The 22,243-nt window shown below is 40.9% G+C and overlaps 1 protein-coding gene across 1 annotated transcript; it reads right to left on the reverse strand.

Annotated features, from left to right (window-relative positions):
- Window positions 1–409: 409 nt before the first annotated feature.
- Window positions 410–22,042, reverse strand: LOC306750224 (uncharacterized protein; the record flags this gene model as incomplete). The annotated part of the gene is made up of 26 exons (XM_079233619.1): window positions 410–539; window positions 872–993; window positions 1,959–2,131; window positions 2,209–2,350; window positions 2,502–2,686; window positions 3,554–3,695; window positions 4,126–4,305; window positions 4,476–4,636; window positions 4,724–4,879; window positions 5,822–5,984; window positions 8,267–8,413; window positions 9,441–9,528; window positions 12,773–12,953; window positions 13,053–13,194; window positions 13,285–13,469; window positions 13,590–13,731; window positions 13,818–13,997; window positions 14,425–14,585; window positions 14,678–14,827; window positions 14,905–15,067; window positions 15,210–15,304; window positions 20,033–20,119; window positions 20,338–20,479; window positions 20,932–21,092; window positions 21,534–21,732; window positions 21,839–22,042. The coding sequence occupies 26 exons, from the start codon at window positions 22,040–22,042 to the stop codon at window positions 410–412; spliced, it is 3,981 nt and encodes a 1,326-aa protein (XP_079089745.1).
- Between the last annotated feature and the right edge of the window lie 201 nt (window positions 22,043–22,243).

Raw genomic sequence — 22,243 nt, forward strand, 5'->3', positions numbered from 1 at the left:
CGATACAAAAAATAAATTGACAATTAAATCTACTATTCTACAGTAGAATATAAAATTAGAATAAAGTGCACAAACAACAGATGACAGTACTTAACCCTTCAGACTCTGAGGTCATTTTCTTGATTTTACATCATTTCTTAAATTCACCTTTTAAAGGCACTTGCATATCAGATACATACAACAGTTTGTGTACCAGACGGTGATGGAGGAGCAGAGGATGGACTCAATGATGGCAGTGTAGAAGTGCACCATCATTGTCTTTGGCAGCTTGAATTTCTTCAGCTGCCTCAGGAAGAACATCATCTGCTGAGCCTTCTATGTGATGGAGCTGATGTTCAGCTCCCACTTGAGGTCCTGGGTAATGATGGAGCCCAGGAAGCGGAAGGACTCCACAGTTTTGACGGGCGAGTCACACAGGGTGAGAGGGGCGGATGGGGCTGCCGTTCTTTCTGAAATCCACAACTATTTTCACTGTCTTCAGAGCGTTGAGCTCCAGGTTATTTTGGCTGCGCCAGGTCACCAGATGGTCAGACTCCCACCTGTAGGCGGACTCGTCCCCACCAGAGATGAGTCCAATGAGGGTGCTATCATCCCCAAACTTCAGGAGCTTGACGGACTGGTGACTGGAGGTGCAGCTGTTGGTGTACAGGGAGAGGAGCAGAGGGGAAAGAACGCAGCCTTTGGGGGAACCAGTGCTGATGGACCAAGAGGCTGAGACGTGTTTTCCCAGTTTCACATGCTGCTTCCTGTCAGACAGGAAGTCTGTGCTCCACTTTCAGGTGGAGTCGGGCACGTGCAGCTGAGAGAGCTTGTCATGCAGCAGAGACGGGATGATAGTACTTCATATGTGACTTATCTTCTGGGGTCTTACACAACATAGACCATAAATAACATTTCTGGTCTGAGGGCCTTGCTGTAGGACACCAGGAAGTATTCCTCTCCAAACACAGAAAAGACCACAGAATATTTTAACTCATCTGCTTCTCTGGAGTGCTGGACAAGGAAGGAGCCCGCACAGAAAGACAATCGAGATGCGTTTTCAAGGAAGAACCGGAGGGAGCTGGGTCGGATCGGGTCAACTCTCCACCACCCCCTACTGTCATGAAGTGTTTGTCACAATGAATAAAGGACAGAAGCAGAGATAATCCCTCGAGGAGCAACTTGAAAACACAACATGGATGTGATTTCAACTTTGCTCCTTCTTCCAAGAATTACCTGATTATTTATTTCACACTCTGTGTCGAGTAGAATTGTTCTAAACATAACTATAATTTAGTTAAAATCGTCTTTAAATCAATATCAAATGTTTCACAAACAAATGAGAGGCCATGTATACTGTCGCTCACAGCTGATGGCTTTAGTTATAAGGGAGTGTGTAACTTACTTCTTGCAGCCTTCAGAGTTGCCAACCTGTGGTGCTCAGAAGATGAGGCACCCAAGTGTTGTAATTATATATTAAAAATGTGTTTTTTAGCCAGTGTATTAATTCAGAATGGGGAACAGACAGTTTCACGGCAACTACTTGGTTTCCGTTATCAGGAATTAATGGGGACCCTGCTACCAATCAGAATGGAGTATTCTTCCAGACAATGGAATACAAGTATTTATTACATTTGTCAAATATGGCAATAATAATACAATACAATATATGATAAATCAATAACAATCTCTTCCTCAGGGTGGCAGTGTTTCATCAATGTGATGTTTTGTTTAATGAATCAAAAAAATAATATAGCTTTTCTAGCAGTTTGATTGTTGCAGCTGTAAATTAGCCTATTGTGACAGAGTAGTCATTTCACAGGTCAAATAAATGGTATCCCATTTTCTTATAAAGATTTTAATCTACATCTGTTTAAATGCCCCACACAGTGAACTATATTACAATTTCAAAAGCTTTCCACTGTGCAAAAGTGTTTGACATTGCTTGAGTACTAATTTTGTAATCCCTCATGACTGACGGCACACAGCTCATGAGGTGATGGGCCGAGGGTGAAGCCCACAACTGGAGTCAGATCCAGTTCCTCCTCTTTAACTCCAGGTGGAGGAGTGAAACGGAAGCGCTGGAGGAGGTAGGTGAAGAAGAGGAACAGCTCCATCCTAGCCAGACTCTCTCCCAGACACGCCCTGCGTCCTGTGAGCAAACAAGGTTCAGATCATCTGAAAAACTTCAATTGGTATTGAAAATAAGTGTCAGCTGAGTTTGCTAACCTGCAGAGAAGGGCATGAAGGCATCTCTCTTGACAAACTTTCCATCCTTGTCCAAGAAATGGGCAGGATTAAATGTGCGTGGGCTCTCCCACTCACTTTCATCCCACAGAACAGATGTCAAAAGAGGAATCACAGGGGTCCCCTTGAGAAAGACAGTTTATTAATACGTACAATGTTTTAAAGGCCAATATTAACTCCTATCTTTAAACAGCTTTCCAGACACAAGCATGCAGTTGCATCATGTTTCATTACTCTGCGTGAACTCTACTTGTTTGTATCAGTCAGATGTTTACCTTTCTTATAAAATAGCCCTGAAAAGTCACATCTGTGCTGGTGACATGAGGAATGGAGATTGGAAGGATATTAGCGAGTCTCTGTGTCTCATGGATGACAGCGTCAGTGAAGGGCAGGTTCATCCTGTCCTCTGCCTTCACCTGACGGCTGCCAACCACCCTGCTCATCTCTGCCTGGACCTGCTCTGGAATGAGAAAAGAAAAGAAAGCAGCAGTAGAGCATGCTACTCTCGTTAATTATGTGGGAAAGACTAACATGATTGCTTTTTACCAAAGTCTCACAGAAACAAGTAATTGGAGTGAACACAATACACAAGATGTTGCAATTGCTATATCACAGAATTTTGCACAAGCTATCAAATCCATCTCAATGTCGTTAGTGTAAGTTTCAGACTAGTTGATAGAACATTACACTCATAGTATTCGAACCCGAGGTAATTAAGTAATTTTTCTCATTTATATCTGAAGTATTGGTGCATACAGTTATAATGAGGTTCTTTTTCCAGGTTTATTTTACATTTACATGAGGATTACACCGTGGACAGAACAAATTGAACTTTACAATATGTATAACAGTCACAGATACCAGATCTTTTTTTGTCAGAGCATTTGATTCATTGATTACTGCCGGGATGTCATGAGCAAAATTACAACTGCACACGTGTTGCAGACACTCTGGTATATTGTAGAGAGGTAACACTGCCCCCTGTTGGGCAGGTATTTTACTGCAAGGTAACAATATTTATTTAGAACAAAAAGAACAAATACAACATGAACATTGTATTTACTAGTCATAGGCCCCCTATGGCCCCAAAAAAGTGGATTAATTGGAAATCCAAACGCCACATGTTTTAATCCAACCCATGGACCTGCTTGCTGCATATTTTTCAGTATTTTCTCTCCCGCTTTCCTGTTTATCTTTGACTACACCAAATGAAGGTAAAAAAGCCCAGAAAATAATCTTTAAAAAAACTAATATTTCAACTTCAACTATGTTAAGTACCCAGTTGGGAACTGCATCTGAATGCAACAGTTTTAAGCATATTACTTACCTTGTATTTGAGGATATTTGGCCATGAGCAACAGAGCCCATCTCAGTGTAGTTCCTGTCGTATCAGTACCAGCCGCAAAGAGGTTGCCAACAGTTGACACAAGGGTCTCTATGGTGTAGTATGACTCTGTCATCCCTAAATCCTGAAGCATCAATGAAGTAATACAAAAAAGAAAAGAAATTATTAATTATATGGGCTGCATGGTGGTGTAGTGGCTTGCACTGTCACCTCACAGCAAGAGGGGCTCGAACCCGGGCGGCCTCTGTGTTGCATTTGCACGTTCTCTCCGTGGCTGCATGGGTTCCCTCCCGGTTCTCCGGCTTCTTCACACAGTCCGAAGACATGCAGCTTAGGTTAATGGGAGACTCTAAAGTTGGCCGTAGGTGTGACTGTGAGCGTGACTGGTGGTCTTTCTCTATATGTGCCCTGAGATAAACTGGCAACCTGTCCAGGGGGAACCCTGCCTTCACCCAATGTCATCTGGGATCAGCTCCAGTGACCCTGCGACCCTAATGGAATGAATGATTATAGATTTTAACCTTATATTATGATTTCACACTTGATTGTATTACCTCTAGCTTCTGTTTGTGTGCCAGAAAAGAGTCCACAAATCCTCTGCACGCCTGAGCATTCAAAGTTTCTTGTAAATGTCCGATCAGCTGCTTCAATTGTTTTCTGTTTTCAGCAACATTCTGCCTGAGATGCATCCTGTTGCTCGCCCATTGAAATATCCAGGGGTAAAGGTTGTACAACTGTTGTAATTGAATAGAGAATGGCACGTTCAAAATGTTATTATCTGTGTAACACCAAGGCCCAATAAGAAGGTCAATATGCATGCCCATGGCTCCATGAGTCTATAATTATTGCTATAACCCACAAAACACACATCTTATAGTTTATTTGATGAAAGACAAAATGGTACCTGTAGTGAAGGAGAGCCTGCAAGTCGAATGCTGTCATTGGCTCGGTCTACCATACATTTAAACTCTGCATCACTGTAATCAAATCTGTTGCCGAAGATAATTGAAGAGATGATGTTGGAAACTGCATAGTTTATTGACTTGGTAACGCTGAAGGGTTTACCTAAAACAAACAAATAAAGGAATGAGCAAAACAACAAACAATATAAAATCCTTATGAAGGCATAATACAATACAGGAGAAGAGTTACCTTCATGTCTTTCGAACATTTTGATCAGGTAATGAATCTCCTCAATGATTTTCTCCTCTGCTCCTTTTTTGCCCATCCCAAAATCTCTCAGGTTAGTCAGAGAAAAACGCCTCATTTCTTTCCATAACTCCCCATTGGCAAATAGGATTCCTTTACCTTATGTGAAATCAAGTATACATGTTGAGTTAAATGTTATTTGAACTGTTTGAAATCAGATTACAATATTTTCAGAAATAATAATAATAATGACTAAACAAAACCTTTATTCTCTCAGGGGACTTGCCTATGCACAAAAAGCTTACGAGAATATCAAAAGAACGTCAACAACCATACATGACAGCCCATAATAACATAAACACATCATAAAAAGCATCTTCAAAGGCATCAGTTGGGAAATCAATAAAGGTTATCAGATGCAGGTTTTAAGAAGTGCAGAGTCTCGACAATGTGATCAAAGCCTGTTGAATTTCATTTTCATCTTGGGCATTATATACCCTCACTAATATTGCACCTTGGTTCCCCTGTTATTTTGCCACCCAGTTTAACAACCCTGTCCAGTCTGTTCTTGTTTTATGCAGACAGCCCTTGCTAATGTAATGGCTGTAGCAATAAAATATAAGTCAGTTGGTTTACTACTTTTGTCCATGAAATGTTACATATACAATACATTCATCCTCCCCAGAGGATAAATCCCCCAAATCCCTGACTTCTGTGAGGATGAAGTGCTGAACGAGGAATAGCATCAAGAGGGACGACCTGGCCTGAAGACCATCAGATATGACCTCATACGACCTCAATTCCCACAACAAGAGAACCTCCTCGCTGCAGGCTAATCACACACACCTATGTATGTATATATACAACAGTGTCAACTCATTGTGCATTCTAAACTACCCAACATTTGCATTGCGGAGCATTAGAATGACGAACCCCATGGAATAAGCTTTTAGCTCAAAGCATAACTGTGCCTCCAGTAGCTATTGCGACTGTAAACTGTGAGCTCTGTGATGTTAACATTGTCACTGAATCAAATATAAATGTCATAGATAAACTTATACTGTGAGTGGTTATCACTCAAGTCTGCTGCTTTATACTTACTATGTGAACCACTTAGGTCATTGCCTACTGGAAATACTTGTCTCTCTCCAAACTCCACAGCATAGTTGACCAGTGCCTGCTTCACAGTCTTGTATCCTGCCAGGATTACCACTTGTTGGGGTCCCAAATACACTGTGAACACCGATCCATATTTCTTGGACAGCTATGAGAAAAACAACTGTAATGATTACAATTTTGGAAAGAGACAGGATATTGTTTGGTAATTACGTTTTTCAGCCTTAGTTGTATTGACATCATCACATTGCTCCTAATTCCAAACACAGACAAACAAAGTAAAAAAGAAACGCATCACTAGATCAATTTCACATGAATTTAGTTAACTGTTTGCTCCTTCTCCGGAGTCTTTGTGCTTTCTCGCCTCACCGGTTTACATGGGTCGTGGTTTTATCTGGACCCCGGTCTTACCCGACACCTACTGCCATTATCGGTATTAGTATTTTCAGTTGCATTGCTATTAGTATTGCCAATGCCATTGTTGCTTTTATTGTCATTATTATTATAGGCAAATTTGTAATTTGTGATTTTGGGCTATACAAAATTAATTGAATTGAATTGTGGACGGATAAAAAAATGTCATACACACACTAAAATCTGGAATGAAATCCCATATCAAATTAAAGCAATACAATTTTTGTTATATAAATACCATTTGATGTAAATACTGCAACCACTGATTAAAACCTCATATCATCTTGCTCACTCCACCAGAAGACCTCTCACATAAAGCTTAAGCGGATGTTCAATCAGGAAGACTCTTTACACTCCTTTTCATTCATAATCTCTCAGACTCTCTCTCTCCCTGTAACTACATCAGCTGATTGTGCGCATTCACTTTAAAGCTAACCAACCTGATTCGTTGCTGTCAAATTAAACAAATATTCTCCTCTATGCTGCTGTCAATTGTCATTTCAGCACTATCGGAAGGCAGATAACAGGCATACCTACCGTTAGTCCAGGCCTGGCCAACCCGCGGCTCCCGAGCCACATGCGGCTCTCTGCCTGGTTTCATGCGGCTCTTAAGTTCATATCGAAGTTTGTGTTTGTTTTTTCTTTTTATTGATTTTGCAAATACTTTAGACCACTGGTGTCAAGCTCAAGGCGCGACGGCTTGAAAGCCATGTAATCACGGACCCGTTTTCAGTCTTTCGCGGACCCGTTTAAAAAATAAATAAATCCTGTGCTTTTATTTTGAAGGGATTCAAAGTGCATATGTATATATATATATATATATATATATATATATATATATATATATATATATATATATATATATATATATATATATACACATATATACACACACATATATACATACATATACACATACACATACATACACACACAATATGTATGTCTGTGAAACCAGTACAAAAAAAGCAGGGTTGTCATATTTTGTTTAACTGTAAAAATACTTTACAGTGAAGAATCAGAGTTACTCATGACAACAACAGCTGAGGTGGTGACGTCATCAAGTCAGCTGCTGTTCCAACTGCAGAAAGACCGTCCTGCGTCCTCCTGTCCTTGAGAGTCTGAACTCCCAAGTCCAGACTCCAAGTCCAGACTCTAAAAGTTCACAAGTCCGTACTTGTGTACTTGGGTATTGAGAAACGACCAATGACTGAAGGAGGAGAAACGGACTTGGTGGCGGATTTACTTGCCTTATGCCTTTCTCACGGAGGGTTATGGACATGTTTGGCAGTGACGATCCTCACGGCCATGAAGCGCACCAATAAACTTAACAGCCATGTCAATGACCTGTTTGTTAACAAAGAGAGGCGGATGGACTTTGTCTTTATTATGTGAACAGCATCTGGTGAGTGAACTGCTTTTTGTGTTTGTTTTTTTCACCCCGCTTGGCTCTACGTCGGCACCCACCGCTAGGCTAGCTCGCGAGAAGGCTGATAGGATTGAAATGGCTGATAGGACTAAGCTATATGTTTGAATGGTATTTCATGCACCAATCTAACTTTTTCAGTCCGGACACCAATAGTGATTCCTGCGCTTTGGGTATTGGCTGATACCGAGTACTGATAGTACCGATAGTGTATGCCTCACTGTGTGGAAGAGACTAGGATTATTCTTTAGTAAGGAAACATCAAGCTCGACTTAATAACTGCACGTTTTTTATCTAATAAATAAATATATATTTATGATATAAATGTGCAGAATATGAATTTATTAAAAGAATGGTATCCGATACCTGATCAAGTATCGGACCAATATCAGTTTCGGTACATCTTTACTTTTAGTTTGATGAAAGTCCTATTTACAAATGTTATAATTAATCAACAGTTAATTATTATTTATTTGCTATGTCATGTGTTTTCATTTATGTATTGTATGTACACAAGAACTGTGAGCATAGGGACCCCCCCCCCACAGGGCTGTGTACTGAGTCCCCTGCTGTACACCCTCTTCACATACGACTGTGTGGCCTCCCAGGAAAACACCAGCATCATCAAGTTTGTGGATGATACGACGGTCATTGGAATGACCTCTGGTGGGGCTGAGACGGCGTACAGAAGAGAGGTGGAGGAACTTGTGGCCTGGTGTCGGGATAATAATCTCTCCCTGAACGCAGACAAGGCCAAGGAGATGATTATCGACCCAAGGAGGAAGAGGGTGCAGCACGCACCACTTCACATAGGTGGGACAGAGGTGGAAAGGTGAAAACTTTCAAATTCCTCGGAACGCACATCAGCGAGGACAACACCTGGTCTCACAACGCACTGCAGAACATCAAAAAGACCCAACAGCGACTGTATTTCCTAAAAAGGCTGAGGAAATTGGTCATGCCACCGAAGATTCTCAGCAACTTCTATAGATGTACGGTGGAGAGCGTCCTTACCAGCTCAATCACAGTGTGGCATGGAAGCTGCACTGCACAGGAAGGCACTCCAGCGTGTAATAAAAAACGTACAGTACATCTCAGGAGCAGCCTTCCCCTCTCTTAAAGGCATTTACTCCACCAGAGTAACCAGGAGAGCACACCACATCATCAGGGACACAACACACCCCCAGCACAGACTCTTCTCGCTTTTGCCATCAGGCAGACGCTACAGGAGTCTGAATTCCAGAACCACGAGACTGACGAACAGTTTCTACAGGCAGGCAGGCAGGCACACACACACACACACACACACACACACACACACACACACGCTGCTGCTGCTGTGACTTCATGTCACGACCATATTTGTATATTTGTAGCAATGCATAGTGCAAAAAAATGCTGAGCAATACTTTATACACTGACTGTGCAATACCGTCATCACATTTTTGTGCAATACTATTACTATATTCTGTGCCTTCTTTTTATTTGTCTTTTACCTTTTTATTGTAATTTCTGTGTTTTAGGAGGACCCAGCAAAATAAGCTCAATAAGTGACTGTCTGTTATCTGTGCATATGACATTAAAAATATCTTGAATCTTAACATCTGTTTTACTCAAATAGGAAATTCGGTCTGAGTTTTTATTATGAGTTTTTATATTGTTTTTATTTATGTTAAAATGGTATCAAAAAAACTAAAACAGGTAATGCCACACTTTGAACAGCAGTATATACAGTATATAGACAATTTAGTATCACTTACTTACCTCATACAGCGTACTGTGGAGGGACTTTTGATCCAGCTGCAGCAAATTGCCAAACACAGGCAGTGCTCTGGGTCCTGGAGGCCCTTTTCTTTGAACGTCAAAGTTAGGGAAAAAAAACATACAAGACAAGTAAGATCCCAACAGTTCCCAGTAGAGTGGTTGTACTGGGGGACTGTAAAAAAAGGTTTTCCATGACAGTCAGTCAGCCAAACCTTTATCCAAATCAGAGACAGTATATTTTTGTTCTATATTGTGTGAGTAGCTTCCTTCCAAACACTTATATTGTCCTTTGGTTAATGAACAACATTTACATTTTTTTGCAACACAGAGTGCAAAGGTTTGTTAGCAGAATCGGATTAGGTATAAGAAATGTACCTACAGCGGTCAAGCCTCCTCCTCTGAGTCCAGATGGTGGTCCAAAACAGTAATACCTATTGATTTAAACATGATTTCTTTTTTTAATTCTCCCTCCCTCCTTTCTTCTTTGGTCCCATGTTGTTGAACCTTTAAGTCACCCTTGTCCTGTTTTATTTTGGTTGTAAAGCCCCTAGTCCGAGGCCTTAACGCATTCAATTCAATTCAGTTTATTTTGTATAGCCCAAATTAGCCTCAGTGGGCTTTACCATCTTTACACATACGACATCCTCTGTCCCGGGACCTCACATCTGATCAGGTAAAACGCAAATGTGAGGAGGTTAATAAAGATCTTGAGGAAGGTGAAGGAGGCAGACGTGTATTGAGAAGTGAATGTAGGTGTTGAGATCTGTCAGTCAAAGTAAATAATCTTTCACCGTACTTTGGGTCAAGCACTTTGATAGCTCATAAATGACCAACTATCCGAGCCTTATACCGTACTAAATAAACCCTGCAGGTATAATAAAGTTAATTAATTTTGTCCGTGAGCACCAACCAGCAAAATAACTGTATTAGTATTATTAACTATTAGTTTTTTTGTGAAACACTCAAATTAAACAAGGTTTCTCTCAGCGGAGATCCCTTCGAGGCTTTTGGGGTGACACTGCTCGGAGAATTACAGTATGTTGGTGCCATTGCGCACGGAAATAGAGGTGTTTTTCTTCCTGTATTCCTTTCACTCAATGCTCTCCATGTACCGGTCATCTATCAGGCCAGGTGTGTGAATCATAGAGAGTTCTGAGCACACACACACACTTCTGTTGAACTCGTTCCTGAAACTCCACAGGGAGACCAAAAGCCTCTTTAAAACTTAATAAAATAAATGTTTAATAACATCTCCCAACCTCAGCAAATGCAATTGTCAGGTGGTGGTTTAAGGAGTGGACCCAAATGCCGATGCAACAGTTCAAAAAGTAAATTTATTAAAACAAAATAAAGCTGTAAAAAACACCAACTTAAAACAGAGAGGTTGACAGTTACTAACAGGTACAGAGGAACAGATAGAGGAACACACAGGACACACGAGACAAGGACTACAAAATAAAGCAGGAAAGACAAGACAAACTCACATGACAGCAATAGTGAAATGCAGAAATTTATTAATATCCTTGAATCTGGTTCAATTAAAGGCATCAGCAAACAGAAAAGTCTTCGATCTGGATTTAAAGGAGCTGAGGGTCTCAGCAGATCTGCAAGCTTTCAGGGACCTTGTTCCAGATATATGGAGCAGAAAAGCTGAACTCTGCTTCTCCGTGTATAGTTCTGACTCCTGGAACAGAAAGTAGACCAGTTCCAGACGACCTGAGGGGTCGGGATGGTTCATACGGTAGCAGCAGATCACAAATGTATTTAGGCCCTAAACCATTCAGTGCTTTATAAACCAGCAGCAGGATTTTAAAGTCAATTCTTGTGTTATACACTATGTGACCTGTGATGCCTTTATTATGGTTGCAGCATTCTTCTTTCTTAAGCTTTGTTTAATCTAGAATTGTAAAACGAGGACCCTCAGAAGTGTGCTCAAACCGGGGGTCTCTCGCCCAGGGGGATCACGGAGCATCAGGACACGCCTAAAAGGCCTTCCCAGTCCTGATGCCTGTTCAACACCTGTGGGCACCCCCGCACAACCTTTACCCAGGCTCACCTTATCCTGTCCCTGACTTAAGGAATCTGGTGAGCCCTCTCTTTTCTGATCAGCCCACTTGGTCTGATAGCAGGTCCCGTGGAGAAGATCTTGATTTTTAAAACTATTAGATCAGCTTACGTTTTTTGAATACCGCTTACTAACAGTATTATTATCCTTCTCATTAGATTTAGTTGAAATATATTAATGAAGTTAAATATGCATGCTCCCATTTATAGCACTCTGTTTATTGTTAAATGTAATGCACCTCCCGCCAGGACAAATTCCTTGTATGTGAACACATCACATACAGTATATGGCATTACATGGTTCTGATTCTGATTAGAATTGACATTTGTATGCCTCAGCTTTAGTTTAATATCACATTGTTATGCTCAGATGGTTTACATTTAAATGTAGATGTCTTTCTTGCCACTTCTTCCCTTCCCCCCCGTGTTCAAGTAGTCATATGAACCCCAAATGAGTTCTAATACTATTTTCAATAATTTTTTTTTCATATTTTTGCAATTTTTTTTATATTTTCAAAACAATCCCATGTATATCATATTCTGATCATAACTATGAACATCCAGCATATGATATGAGCCTGATTCCCCAAAAAGAGCCTCCTCGAGCAGTCCCCGAGTTTTTCAACCTGTATGGTTCAGGGCCTTCACAACAGCCCACATACGAATAAAGACAACACAAAAATCACAATAAAACAAAGAATTGGCATGTTAGGAAAGAGTTTCAGTCAAAAAACTGTGTCGTTCAGTTCAAAAATGGAAAGATTACTTTTTTATGGCAAAACATTGGACGATTTGGGCATGCAGGGTACCGAAATGTTCATCCGCTTCCGCACTTGCTTGAAAAGTTTGAAAGTTTTAGAAATGTGGCGGACCAGGAAACCTTCAGGAGTCATAAATGTCTGCCGGCAAAAGAAAAATAAAGCTCCGGCCGTTTTGTGACTTTACAGGTACTATTAGGGGGTTTATAAGGATTTGTATAGTTTTAAACTCCCACAAGCCAAGGATTATGGAGATGTGTCTTTTATTGAAATTTGAAGTTGTAAGGGGTACCTATTAACATTTTAGTGAAACGTTACCATCGTCGCGACAAATTTCCGGAGTTTTCGTAAGTACTTAACCTTAACGGTTACTTTATATATATTTTTAAACCATAGGTCTCTTCTCACAAGGGTGATTCTGTTTAGGACAGCAGAGAAGGCTTAGCTGGCCCTGACGGCCCACCACTGAGTTACAGTATAACACCGTGCTTCAGCTCTCTTCCTCATTGCCGACTGACGGCACACAGCTCATGAGGTGAAGGGGTGAGGATGAAACCCACAACTGGAGTCAGATCCAGTTCCTCCTCTTTAACTCCAGGTGGAGGAGTGAAACGAAAGCGCTGGAGGAGGGAGGTGAAGAAGATGAACAGCTCCATTCTAGCCAGACTCTCTCCGAGACACGCCCTGCGACCTGCAAGAACAAAAAGTTGCAGCGAGTTAAGCTGATTCACATTTTAAGAATTGTAATCTGTAATCCTTCAAATACAAAATCCTAACAAACGGGCTGTACCTGCAGAAAAAGGCATGAAGGCCTCTCTCCTGATACATTTGCCCTTCTCATCCAGGAAGTGGGAGGGATAAAAGGAGTTTGGGCTCTCCCATTCACTCTCATCATGCAGGACAGAAGTAAGAAGAGGAAACACAGTCGTCCCCTGGAGGCAAAAGGAGAGCGAGCAAGGTGTGTCATTTGGAACCAAAGCACTGTTTTCAGAGAAGTGTGTGGACTTTTGTGGACGACTGACCTCTTTGATGAAGAAGCCCTGGAAGGTGACGTCTCGGCTGGTTTTGTGAGGAATGGCCATGGGGACAATGTTGGCCAGTCTCTGTGTCTCATGGATTACAGCATCAGTGTACGGCATGTTCTTCCTGTCCTCTAATCTGACCTCACGGCTTCCTACCACCCTGCTCAGCTCCTCCTGGACCTGGTCTGGACTCACAGAAAATTGAGATTATATGGGATGACTTTAATTCCACTTTAAATTCCATTTTAGTGTGAACACCGTCAACTAAATTTCACCAGAGACGAGCATGTGGTATAGTTTTGCACCTTGAAAATGAGGGTACTTGGCCATGAAGAGTAAACACCACTGAAGTGTATTTCCTGTTGTAGTAGTCCCAGCTGCAAACAGATTCATCACACTGTAGACAAGGTTGTCATCATGATAGTGTGAATCCTGTGTTTCAGACTCCTATGACAAACAGAAAAGAGGGATTAACCAATATGAGTAATTCATCATTATTAACAGAGAGGATTCACTGGAGTTAGACGCCTCACCTCCAGATTTAGTTTACGAGTCAGGAATGCATCAACAAAGCATCTGCACATCTCAGGGTTCAGGGTTTCCTTCAGGTCCGCTATTATACTTTTTAATTCTTCCCTGTTGGCTTCCACATTCTTCATCAATATCCTCCAGTTTTGAAGATAAGGGCCCAGCCAAGGGAACACGTTGTATATCTGTGAGGGAGCAGAATAGAAAATCTAAAGTCGGAGGATGTTGCTGGTTTCATTCAAGCAATGTTTTCAGGTGGTTTTACATCTGTTTTTTTCTTCATTTAAAAATCTGAAAGATATTTGGAAAGATTACAACATAAATATATAATGGTGTAGGGGCGTCGTGAGCAGAGAAAAAAGTCACTCTCCTGAATTTAGCAGCTTTAAGGACATTCCTAGTTTCCTTATAGTACAAAACAACAGTTATTTCAGGAAATGATTCATTAGGACATTTTACCCTCAAAAAAGTTAAAACCTGTAAAATACATTTTGATCACATATAAACATCTTAAACACAAATCAATTCATCCCTTAAGCCTTAGGATAAGTAAATCTGAAATATACACAGCAATGAAATGTTTTGTAATAATCAGAAGTCACTCTGTCGTACCAGGATAGAAGCTGTTCCAGACAGTCGGATGGACTCGTGGTCTTTTTCCATCATAGCTTGGAAGACAGGGTCTTTGTATTGAAACCTCTTTCCAAACATGATAGCTGATATAACATTTGAAGTTGCATAATTCATTGTCAGGGCGTTATTGAAGGGTTTACCTGGAAAGATATAGAGTTAGATAGTCAGTGTAACTTATTCAAAGGAGTGCTGTATAAACCCAAGAGTGGTGTTTTAGAGGTAGGAATGTTACCTTCATGCTGGTCAAATTCTTCAATCAGGTAGTGACATTCCTCTATGGTTCTCCCTTCACTAATCTTGTTGCCCATTCCAAAATCTCTCAGTGTAGTTAGAGCAAAACGCTTCATTTCTTTCCACACGTCACCGTTGGAAAATAGTATGCCTGGAAGCACAAATGTGGTTTGCTCGTTAAGACATGATCAAAAATATGCCAGTAAAAACAAGCAAACGTGTCTTTACCGTGTCCTTTGTTGAAATCATAGAATATGGGCGCGATCTCTCGGTCCCCAAACTCTTCAGCATGGTTGACCAGAGCCCGTTTGACCGTCCTGTATCCTGCCAGGACCACCATCTTCTTCAGTCCAAAGTAGACCGTGAACACTGGTCCATATATTTTGGACAGCTAAAAGATTGAGGCGGGTAAAAGTGAGTCACATACATAAGGAATGAAATGTACTGTAATTCATAGTCCAATACTGAACACATAGAAAAACATACAACTTTCTTATATTCTAGCAAAACCTTGATAAGAACACATTTCTCACATCAACAAGACAGCTGTCCAGTCTGTTGAGATCCAGCTGAAGCAAATTACCAAGCAGGGGAAGAGGTTTAGGTCCAGGAGGTTCCCTCTTCTCGTCTTGGAAGGTAAAGGTGGAGTGAAAAAGATGGAAGACCAGAAGGCACACAATGGCCACCAACAGGCATACTGACGTGGAGGACTGGAAAAGCCCTTCCAACATAATCATATTGTCACTTGGACTGCAGCCCTTTAAAAAAAAAAAAAAATTTTAAACACCGTGCTTCAGCTCTCTTCCTCATTGGCGACTGATGGCACACAGCTCATGAGGTGAAGGGGTGAGGGTGAAACCCACAACTGGAGTCAGATCCAGTTCCTCCTCTTTAACTCCAGGTGGAGGAGTGAAAGAAAGTGCTGGCGGAGGGAGGTGAAGAAGATGAACATGGCGAAACCACCGGCCCACTTGCCACCACCCACTTGCCACCCAGGTTGTCAGAAGTGTCTCCTATAATATACTATACATTTATTGAATGGTATTATATGTTTGCTACTTAAGCTGTTGATCTCTTTGGTAACCTCTAAAGCTAAAATCTTTAAGTTCCCCCTCCCCTGTAAAATGGTTGAGTCCATGAGTCCGCTTTGCTCGCTTGTCAATCTCCCGAAGAGGGAGAGAAGCCAAAAACAAACTGGAGACAAGCCTACTGTAGGCTTGCAGTGATGAAAGAAGGTACAGTACTGCTGAATTGTGAATCAAGAAAATGTGATGGATGGTCATATGTGATAGACAGTTCCGTTGTAATTTCAATCGTTTATTTAATTGCTAGCTTGCAAAAGTCGGTAGCATACAGTAGCTAGCTCGCTATACAGCTTGCTAGCCTTGAAGTTGCCACTGTTAGCTTAGCTAACCAACGTCTTACTAACGTCTTTAGTACAGTATGGTGGACTGACAGAAAGTTATAGCAGTTTTCTCAGTTTTTATTTTTCCTTACGTATGTAACCTAACTGTTAAGCTATTCCCGAAATCAGATTTTAGATACCACGAACCGTTTTCTCACAAAAAGCCTTTTTCTGGCTGTTTTTAAAAAGGTACTCCGTCATGTAGCCTACAGTAAACTCAGTAACTGTAAAAAGTGTGCGTTCTTTTATCCACCCTATCTTTCGCTAACTAATTAGTCTAGCTTTGGTATGCATTATTTTGTATGTGATAACCTAATACATACAGAACAAGCCATTGAATCTAATCTAATTAGAAATTCAATTGGCCATTTAGAAAAGTATTTGTCATTATGAAGGGAAATAGGTCATGAACATTTTGTGCTGTGGACTCTGAATGCAGTTTTCTTTTATTTTTTAGAGAAATCAAAGTTGGACTTGGAAAACAACTAAATGTAAGTGTTAACACACATCTAATGGACTCCATTAGACCATAGCCTATTTAACTTGCCATCCAAATGCAAGCACTAAATTAATTATTAATCAAACTGATGGCACTATTCAGATATCAGATCCTCTTTAAAACTAAACCACTAGTAATATTGCAGTTTCAGGGCCCATAAATGAAGAGAAAAGGTCAGGACATCAGGACTTTTTTCAAGAAAAGGTCAGTCAACCAGAGGGAGACAGAAGAGGTGGAGCCACAGAAAGACAGTCAGAATGTGGAGGTGGAGTCACAGAAAGACAGTCAGAGTGTGGAGGTGGAGCCACAGAAAGACAGTCAGAGTGTGGAGGTGGAGCCACAGAAAGACAGTCAGAGTGTGGAGGTGGAGCCACAGAAAGACAGCCCAGAACCCCCAGAGGACACAACCAGTCCAACAGGTCCACATGGTATGTCTCAGATGAGATAAAACAGTAATTTATATGGTTGCATTTACTATTTGTTATAAACAAACCACTTAGGTATTTACCCTGCCCATAGTATACCTAAACAAAGTAATCAGTATGATTTCTGTAGAGGAATTACGTCAACTTATTTTCACTGTAAAATTGTTCTAACCTGTTTTCTCTTGTTCCAGATATATCTAAGCATCGAAGTGACAGCCCAAGTCAACCAAGCAGGCAGGGATTCTCCAGAACTCTCCAGGGTAGAGCTTGGAGAAGTTTCCACGTAGAGTGGTACCAAGAACATCAATGGTTTGAGTACTCGCATTCTAAAAGATGCAGCATATTGCTATCCTTGTAGGCATTTTTCTCTACCTAATGTCCTCAAGAGCGTTTTTACGTCAGTGGATGGTTACTCTAATTGGAAAAAAAGCAACATTTAAGGATAGTGGATTTTGTCGTCATGCTAAATCTGAGCACCATGTCAATGCAATGCTTGCATGGGAAGAAAATAAAAGGAGGAAGGACAAAAACACATCGATGGTAGTATTGATGGAAGCAGAAAATAAGACAAAAGATAATTGACAATCAAAAATACATCAAAACAATAGGTGAAATACTCTGTCTTACAGCAACCCAGAATATTGCCCAGCACGGTCATAGGGAGTCTTCTGACTCAGAAAACAGGGGCAATTTCCTTGAGATTTTAGAACTCGTAAGCAAACATGACGAGATTAGAAGATCAAGCCAAGAATGCCAAATACACCAGCAGCCTCATTCAAAATGAAATGATAAGCATTTTAGCAGGGATGGTCAGGGGACATGGTCATGAGATTATTAAAGAGGTCAAAGAAAGTGAACAATTTTCTGTCATAGTAGATGAAACCAAAAGGTGTAAAAAAAAAAAAAAAGAACAAATGTCTTTTGTTCTTAGGTACTTTTATAACGGCATGGTGCACGAGAGCTTTTTAGAGTTTCAGGAAGCAGAAAGGCTGGATGCTGCAGGTTTAACAGAATAAATCATAGACTGTCTAGAGAGGCATGACTTGAATTACAAAGATAACTTAGTCGGGCAAGGCTATGATGGAGCAGCCGTTATGAGCGGGAAGCACTCAGGTGTACAGGCTAGAATAAGGGATGTAGCCAGTCATGCTTTTTATGTACACTGCAGTGCACACTGTTTAAACCAAGTGATAGTGGACAGTGTGAATTCTGTATCTGAGGCAGGAAAGTTTTTTTCTTTATTGGAACGTCTGTATGTATTTATGTCAGGCTCGTATGTTCATGATAAATGGCTGAAGGTGCAACAAGAGATGTTTAAAGGTGCTGGACCAAGGGAGCTTCAGCGTCTTAGTGATACAAGATGGGCGTGCCGGTATGTAGCTTGTCGGAATGTGATGGATAGGTTGCCTGCTATTGTGTGTGTCCTTGAATACATTTCACATGAAGACAACCCAGATAGAGCTGTGGAGGCCAGAGGAATTCTGCATCAGATAGATCTTCAATTTTATTGGATGTCTTGTAGTGTTCAGAAAGATTTTAAGTGAATCTACATTTTTGTCAGACATGCTCCAGTCAACAAAAGTTGACCTAACAAAAGCCGTTGAGTTGGCAGAAACACGCCAACAGACTCTCAGAGAATATCGTAGTGAGCCCTCTTTTGAGGCTGTCTGGGATGAAATACTCAACATATGTGAAAGTAACAGCATCCCTACATCACAGCACACCTGTAAACGAGCAAGACAGGTAGCAAGTAAACTACAGAGTAGTGTTGTTACATCCACTCTAGGACAGCACACAGAACCAGATAGAAAAGTGTCTTTCAGAGTTACAGTCTATTACTCCATAATAGATTGCATGATTGGAGAGATGGAAAGGCATTTTTCCCAAATGAACTGTCAAATCATGAAAGGCATACAGGCCTTTAATCCATCAAGTCCTAGCTTTCTCAGTGAGGAGGCTGTTCTGATGTTGGCAAATTCCTATGGGACAAATTTAGAAGATGTTAAGCTTGAACTGCGTCAGATTAAGAGACTGTTTGATAGAACAGCAAAAAAGGAGAGACCGACTAGTCTCATGGAACTATTACTTTTTTTGGATCCCATTAAGACTGTTTTCTTTGAACTACATCGTTTGTGTAAAATAGCTGTAGTTTTACCCGTTAGCAGTGCTTCGTGTGAACGGAGTTTCTCAACTCTAAAGCTTGTCAAGAATCACTTACGTTCTACCATGGCTGAGAATAGATTGTCAAGTCTAGCTATACTTAGTATAGAGTCAGCACGTGCTAAGTGTCTTGATCTGGATGAGTTTGTGAGACGATTTGCTGTCGAACATGGCAATCGCCGTATTGTTCTTTTTTAGCTCTATAGAATTGAATATACATCAATTGTTTGTGAAATTAAATTAAACTGGATTGTTTTGCTGCTGAATATGTAAATATATGTAATATCTGACAGTGTTTTAAGTCTATGTTTTTGGCTTTTTGTAACAATATTTAGACTCTTGGCATGACATTGCTGTTGTCTGTTTTCACTATGTGGATTTGTATAAATATACACACAGCGAGAGAGAGAGAGAGAGAGAGAGCGAGCGAGCGAGAGCGAGAGAGAGAGCCCTTGAATTTCAACTTGCCACCCCGCCTTCAGCCACCCCATGTAAAATGTTCTAGAATCGTCACTGAACAGCTCCATTCTGGCCAGACTCTCTCCAAGACACGCTCTGCGAGTTAAACTGATTCACATGTTAAGAATTGTAATCTGCAATCCTTAAAATACAAAATCCTAACAAAGGGGCTGTACCTGCAGAAAAGGGCATGAAGGCCTCTCTCCTGATAAATGTGCCCTTCTCATCCAGGAAGTGGGAGGGATAAAAGGAGTTTGGGCTCTCCCATTCACTCTCATCATGCAGGACAGAAGTAAGAAGAGGAAACACAGTCGTCCCCTGGAGGCAAAAGGAGAGCGAGCAAGGTGTGTCATTTGGAACCAAAGCACTGTTTTCAGAGAAGTGTGTGGACTTTTGTGGACGACTGACCTCTTTGATGAAGAAGCCCTGGAAGGTGACGTCTCAGCTGGTTTTGTGAGGAATGGCCATGGGGACAATGTTGGCCAGTCTCTGTGTCTCATGGATTACAGCATCAGTGTACGGCATGTTCTTCCTGTCCTCTAATCTGACCTCACGGCTTCCTACCACCCTGCTCAGCTCCTCCTGGACCTGGTCTGGACTCACAGAAAATTGATATGATATCTGATGAATGCGAGTCCACTTTAAATTCCATTTTTATGTAAATAGCATCAACTAAATTTCACCAGAGACGAGCATGTGGTATAGTTTTGCACCTTGAAAATGAGGGTACTTGGCCATGAAGAGTAAACACCACTGAAGTGTATTTCCTGTTGTATCAGTCCCAGCTGCAAACAGATTCATCACACTGTAGACAAGGTTGTCATCATGATAGTGTGAATCCTGTGTTTCAGACTCCTATGACAAACAGAAAAGAGGGATTAACCAATATGAGTAATTCATCATTATTATTAACAGAGAGGATTCACTGGAGTTAGACGCCTCACCTCCAGATTTAGTTTACGAGTCAGGAATGCATCAACAAAGCATCTGCACATCTCAGGGTTCAGGGTTTCCTTCAGGAACGCTATTATACTTTTTAATTCCTTCCTGATGGCTTCCACATTCTTCATCAATATCCTCCAGTTTTTTAAGACAAGGGCCCAGCCAAGGGAACACGTTGTATATCTGTGATGGAGCAGAATAGAAAATCTAAAGTCGGAGGATGTTGCTGGTTTCATTCAAGCAGTGTAAAATATTTTGTTTACACAAACACAAATCAATTCATTCCTTAAACCTTAGGTTAAGTAAATCTGAAATATACACAGCAATGAAATGTTTTGTAATAATCAGAAGTCACTCTGTCGTACCAGGATAGAAGCTGTTCCAGACAGTCGGATGGACTCGTGGTCTTTTTCCATCATAGCTTGGAAGACAGGGTCTTTGTATTGAAACCTCTTTTTAAACATGATAGCTGATGTAACATTTGAAGCTGCATAATTCATTGTCAGGGCGTTATTGAAGGGTTTACCTGGAAAGATATAGAGTTAGATAGTCAGTGTAACTTATTCAAAGGAGTGCTGTATAAGCCCGAGGGTGGTGTTTTACAGGTAGGAATGTTACCTTCATGCTGGTCAAATTCTTCAATCACACACACAGAAATGCAAAAAAAAAAAAAACAACTACATGCCGTTGCACAAACTAAACAAGGCTAAAAATACAGGTTATTAAAAAAAAAAAAAAAAATATGTACATTTCCAAAAGACAATAAGCGTCTAAACATTCGTCTATGGTTCTCCCTTCACTAATCTTGTTGCCCATTCCAAAATCTCTCAGTGTAGTTAGAGCAAAACGCTTCATTTCTTTCCACACGTCACCGTTGGAAAATAGTATGCCTGGAAGCACAAATGTGGTTTGCTTGTTAAGACATGATCAAAAATATGCCAGTAAAAACAAGCAAACGTGTCTTTACCGTGTCCTTTGTTGAAATCATAGAATATGGGCGTGATCTCTCGGTCCCCAAACTCTTCAGCATGGTTGACCAGAGCCCGTTTGACCGTCCTGTATCCTGCCAGGACCACCATCTTCTTCAGTCCAAAGTAGACCGTGAACACTGGTCCATATATTTTGGACAGCGAAAAGATTGAGGCGTGGAAAAGTGAGTCACATACCTAAGGAATGAAATGTACTGTAATCCATAGTCCAATACTGAACACATAGAAAGACATACAACTTTCTTATATTCTAGCAAAACCTTGATAAGAACACATTTCTCACATCAACAAGACAGCTGTCCAGTCTGTTGAGATCCAGCTGAAGCAAATTACCAAGCAGGGGAAGAGGTTTAGGTCCAGGAGGTTCCCTCTTCTCGTCTTGGGAGGTAAAGGTGGAGTGAAAAAGATGGAAGACCAGAAGGCACACAATGGCCACCAACAGGCATACTGACGTGGAGGACTGGAAAAGCCCTTCCAACATAATCATTTTGTCACTTGGACCGCAGCCCTTTAAATAAAAAATCTGCTTGTCACAGGTAAGGCTTCTAGTTTCAGAAACTGAAGTTTCTGCAGAAAGGTCCCCGCCTCCTTTAACAACAACGGCTGTGCCATATGGAGGTGTGAATGGGCAGATCAGCCAATCACAAAAGTATAGGATATGCAAAGTGTGACCCGGTGATAAACCCTG

Source organism: Taurulus bubalis (genome assembly GCF_910589615.1).
Source record: "Taurulus bubalis genome assembly, chromosome: 17".
Classification (NCBI taxonomy): domain Eukaryota; kingdom Metazoa; phylum Chordata; class Actinopteri; order Perciformes; family Cottidae; genus Taurulus; species Taurulus bubalis.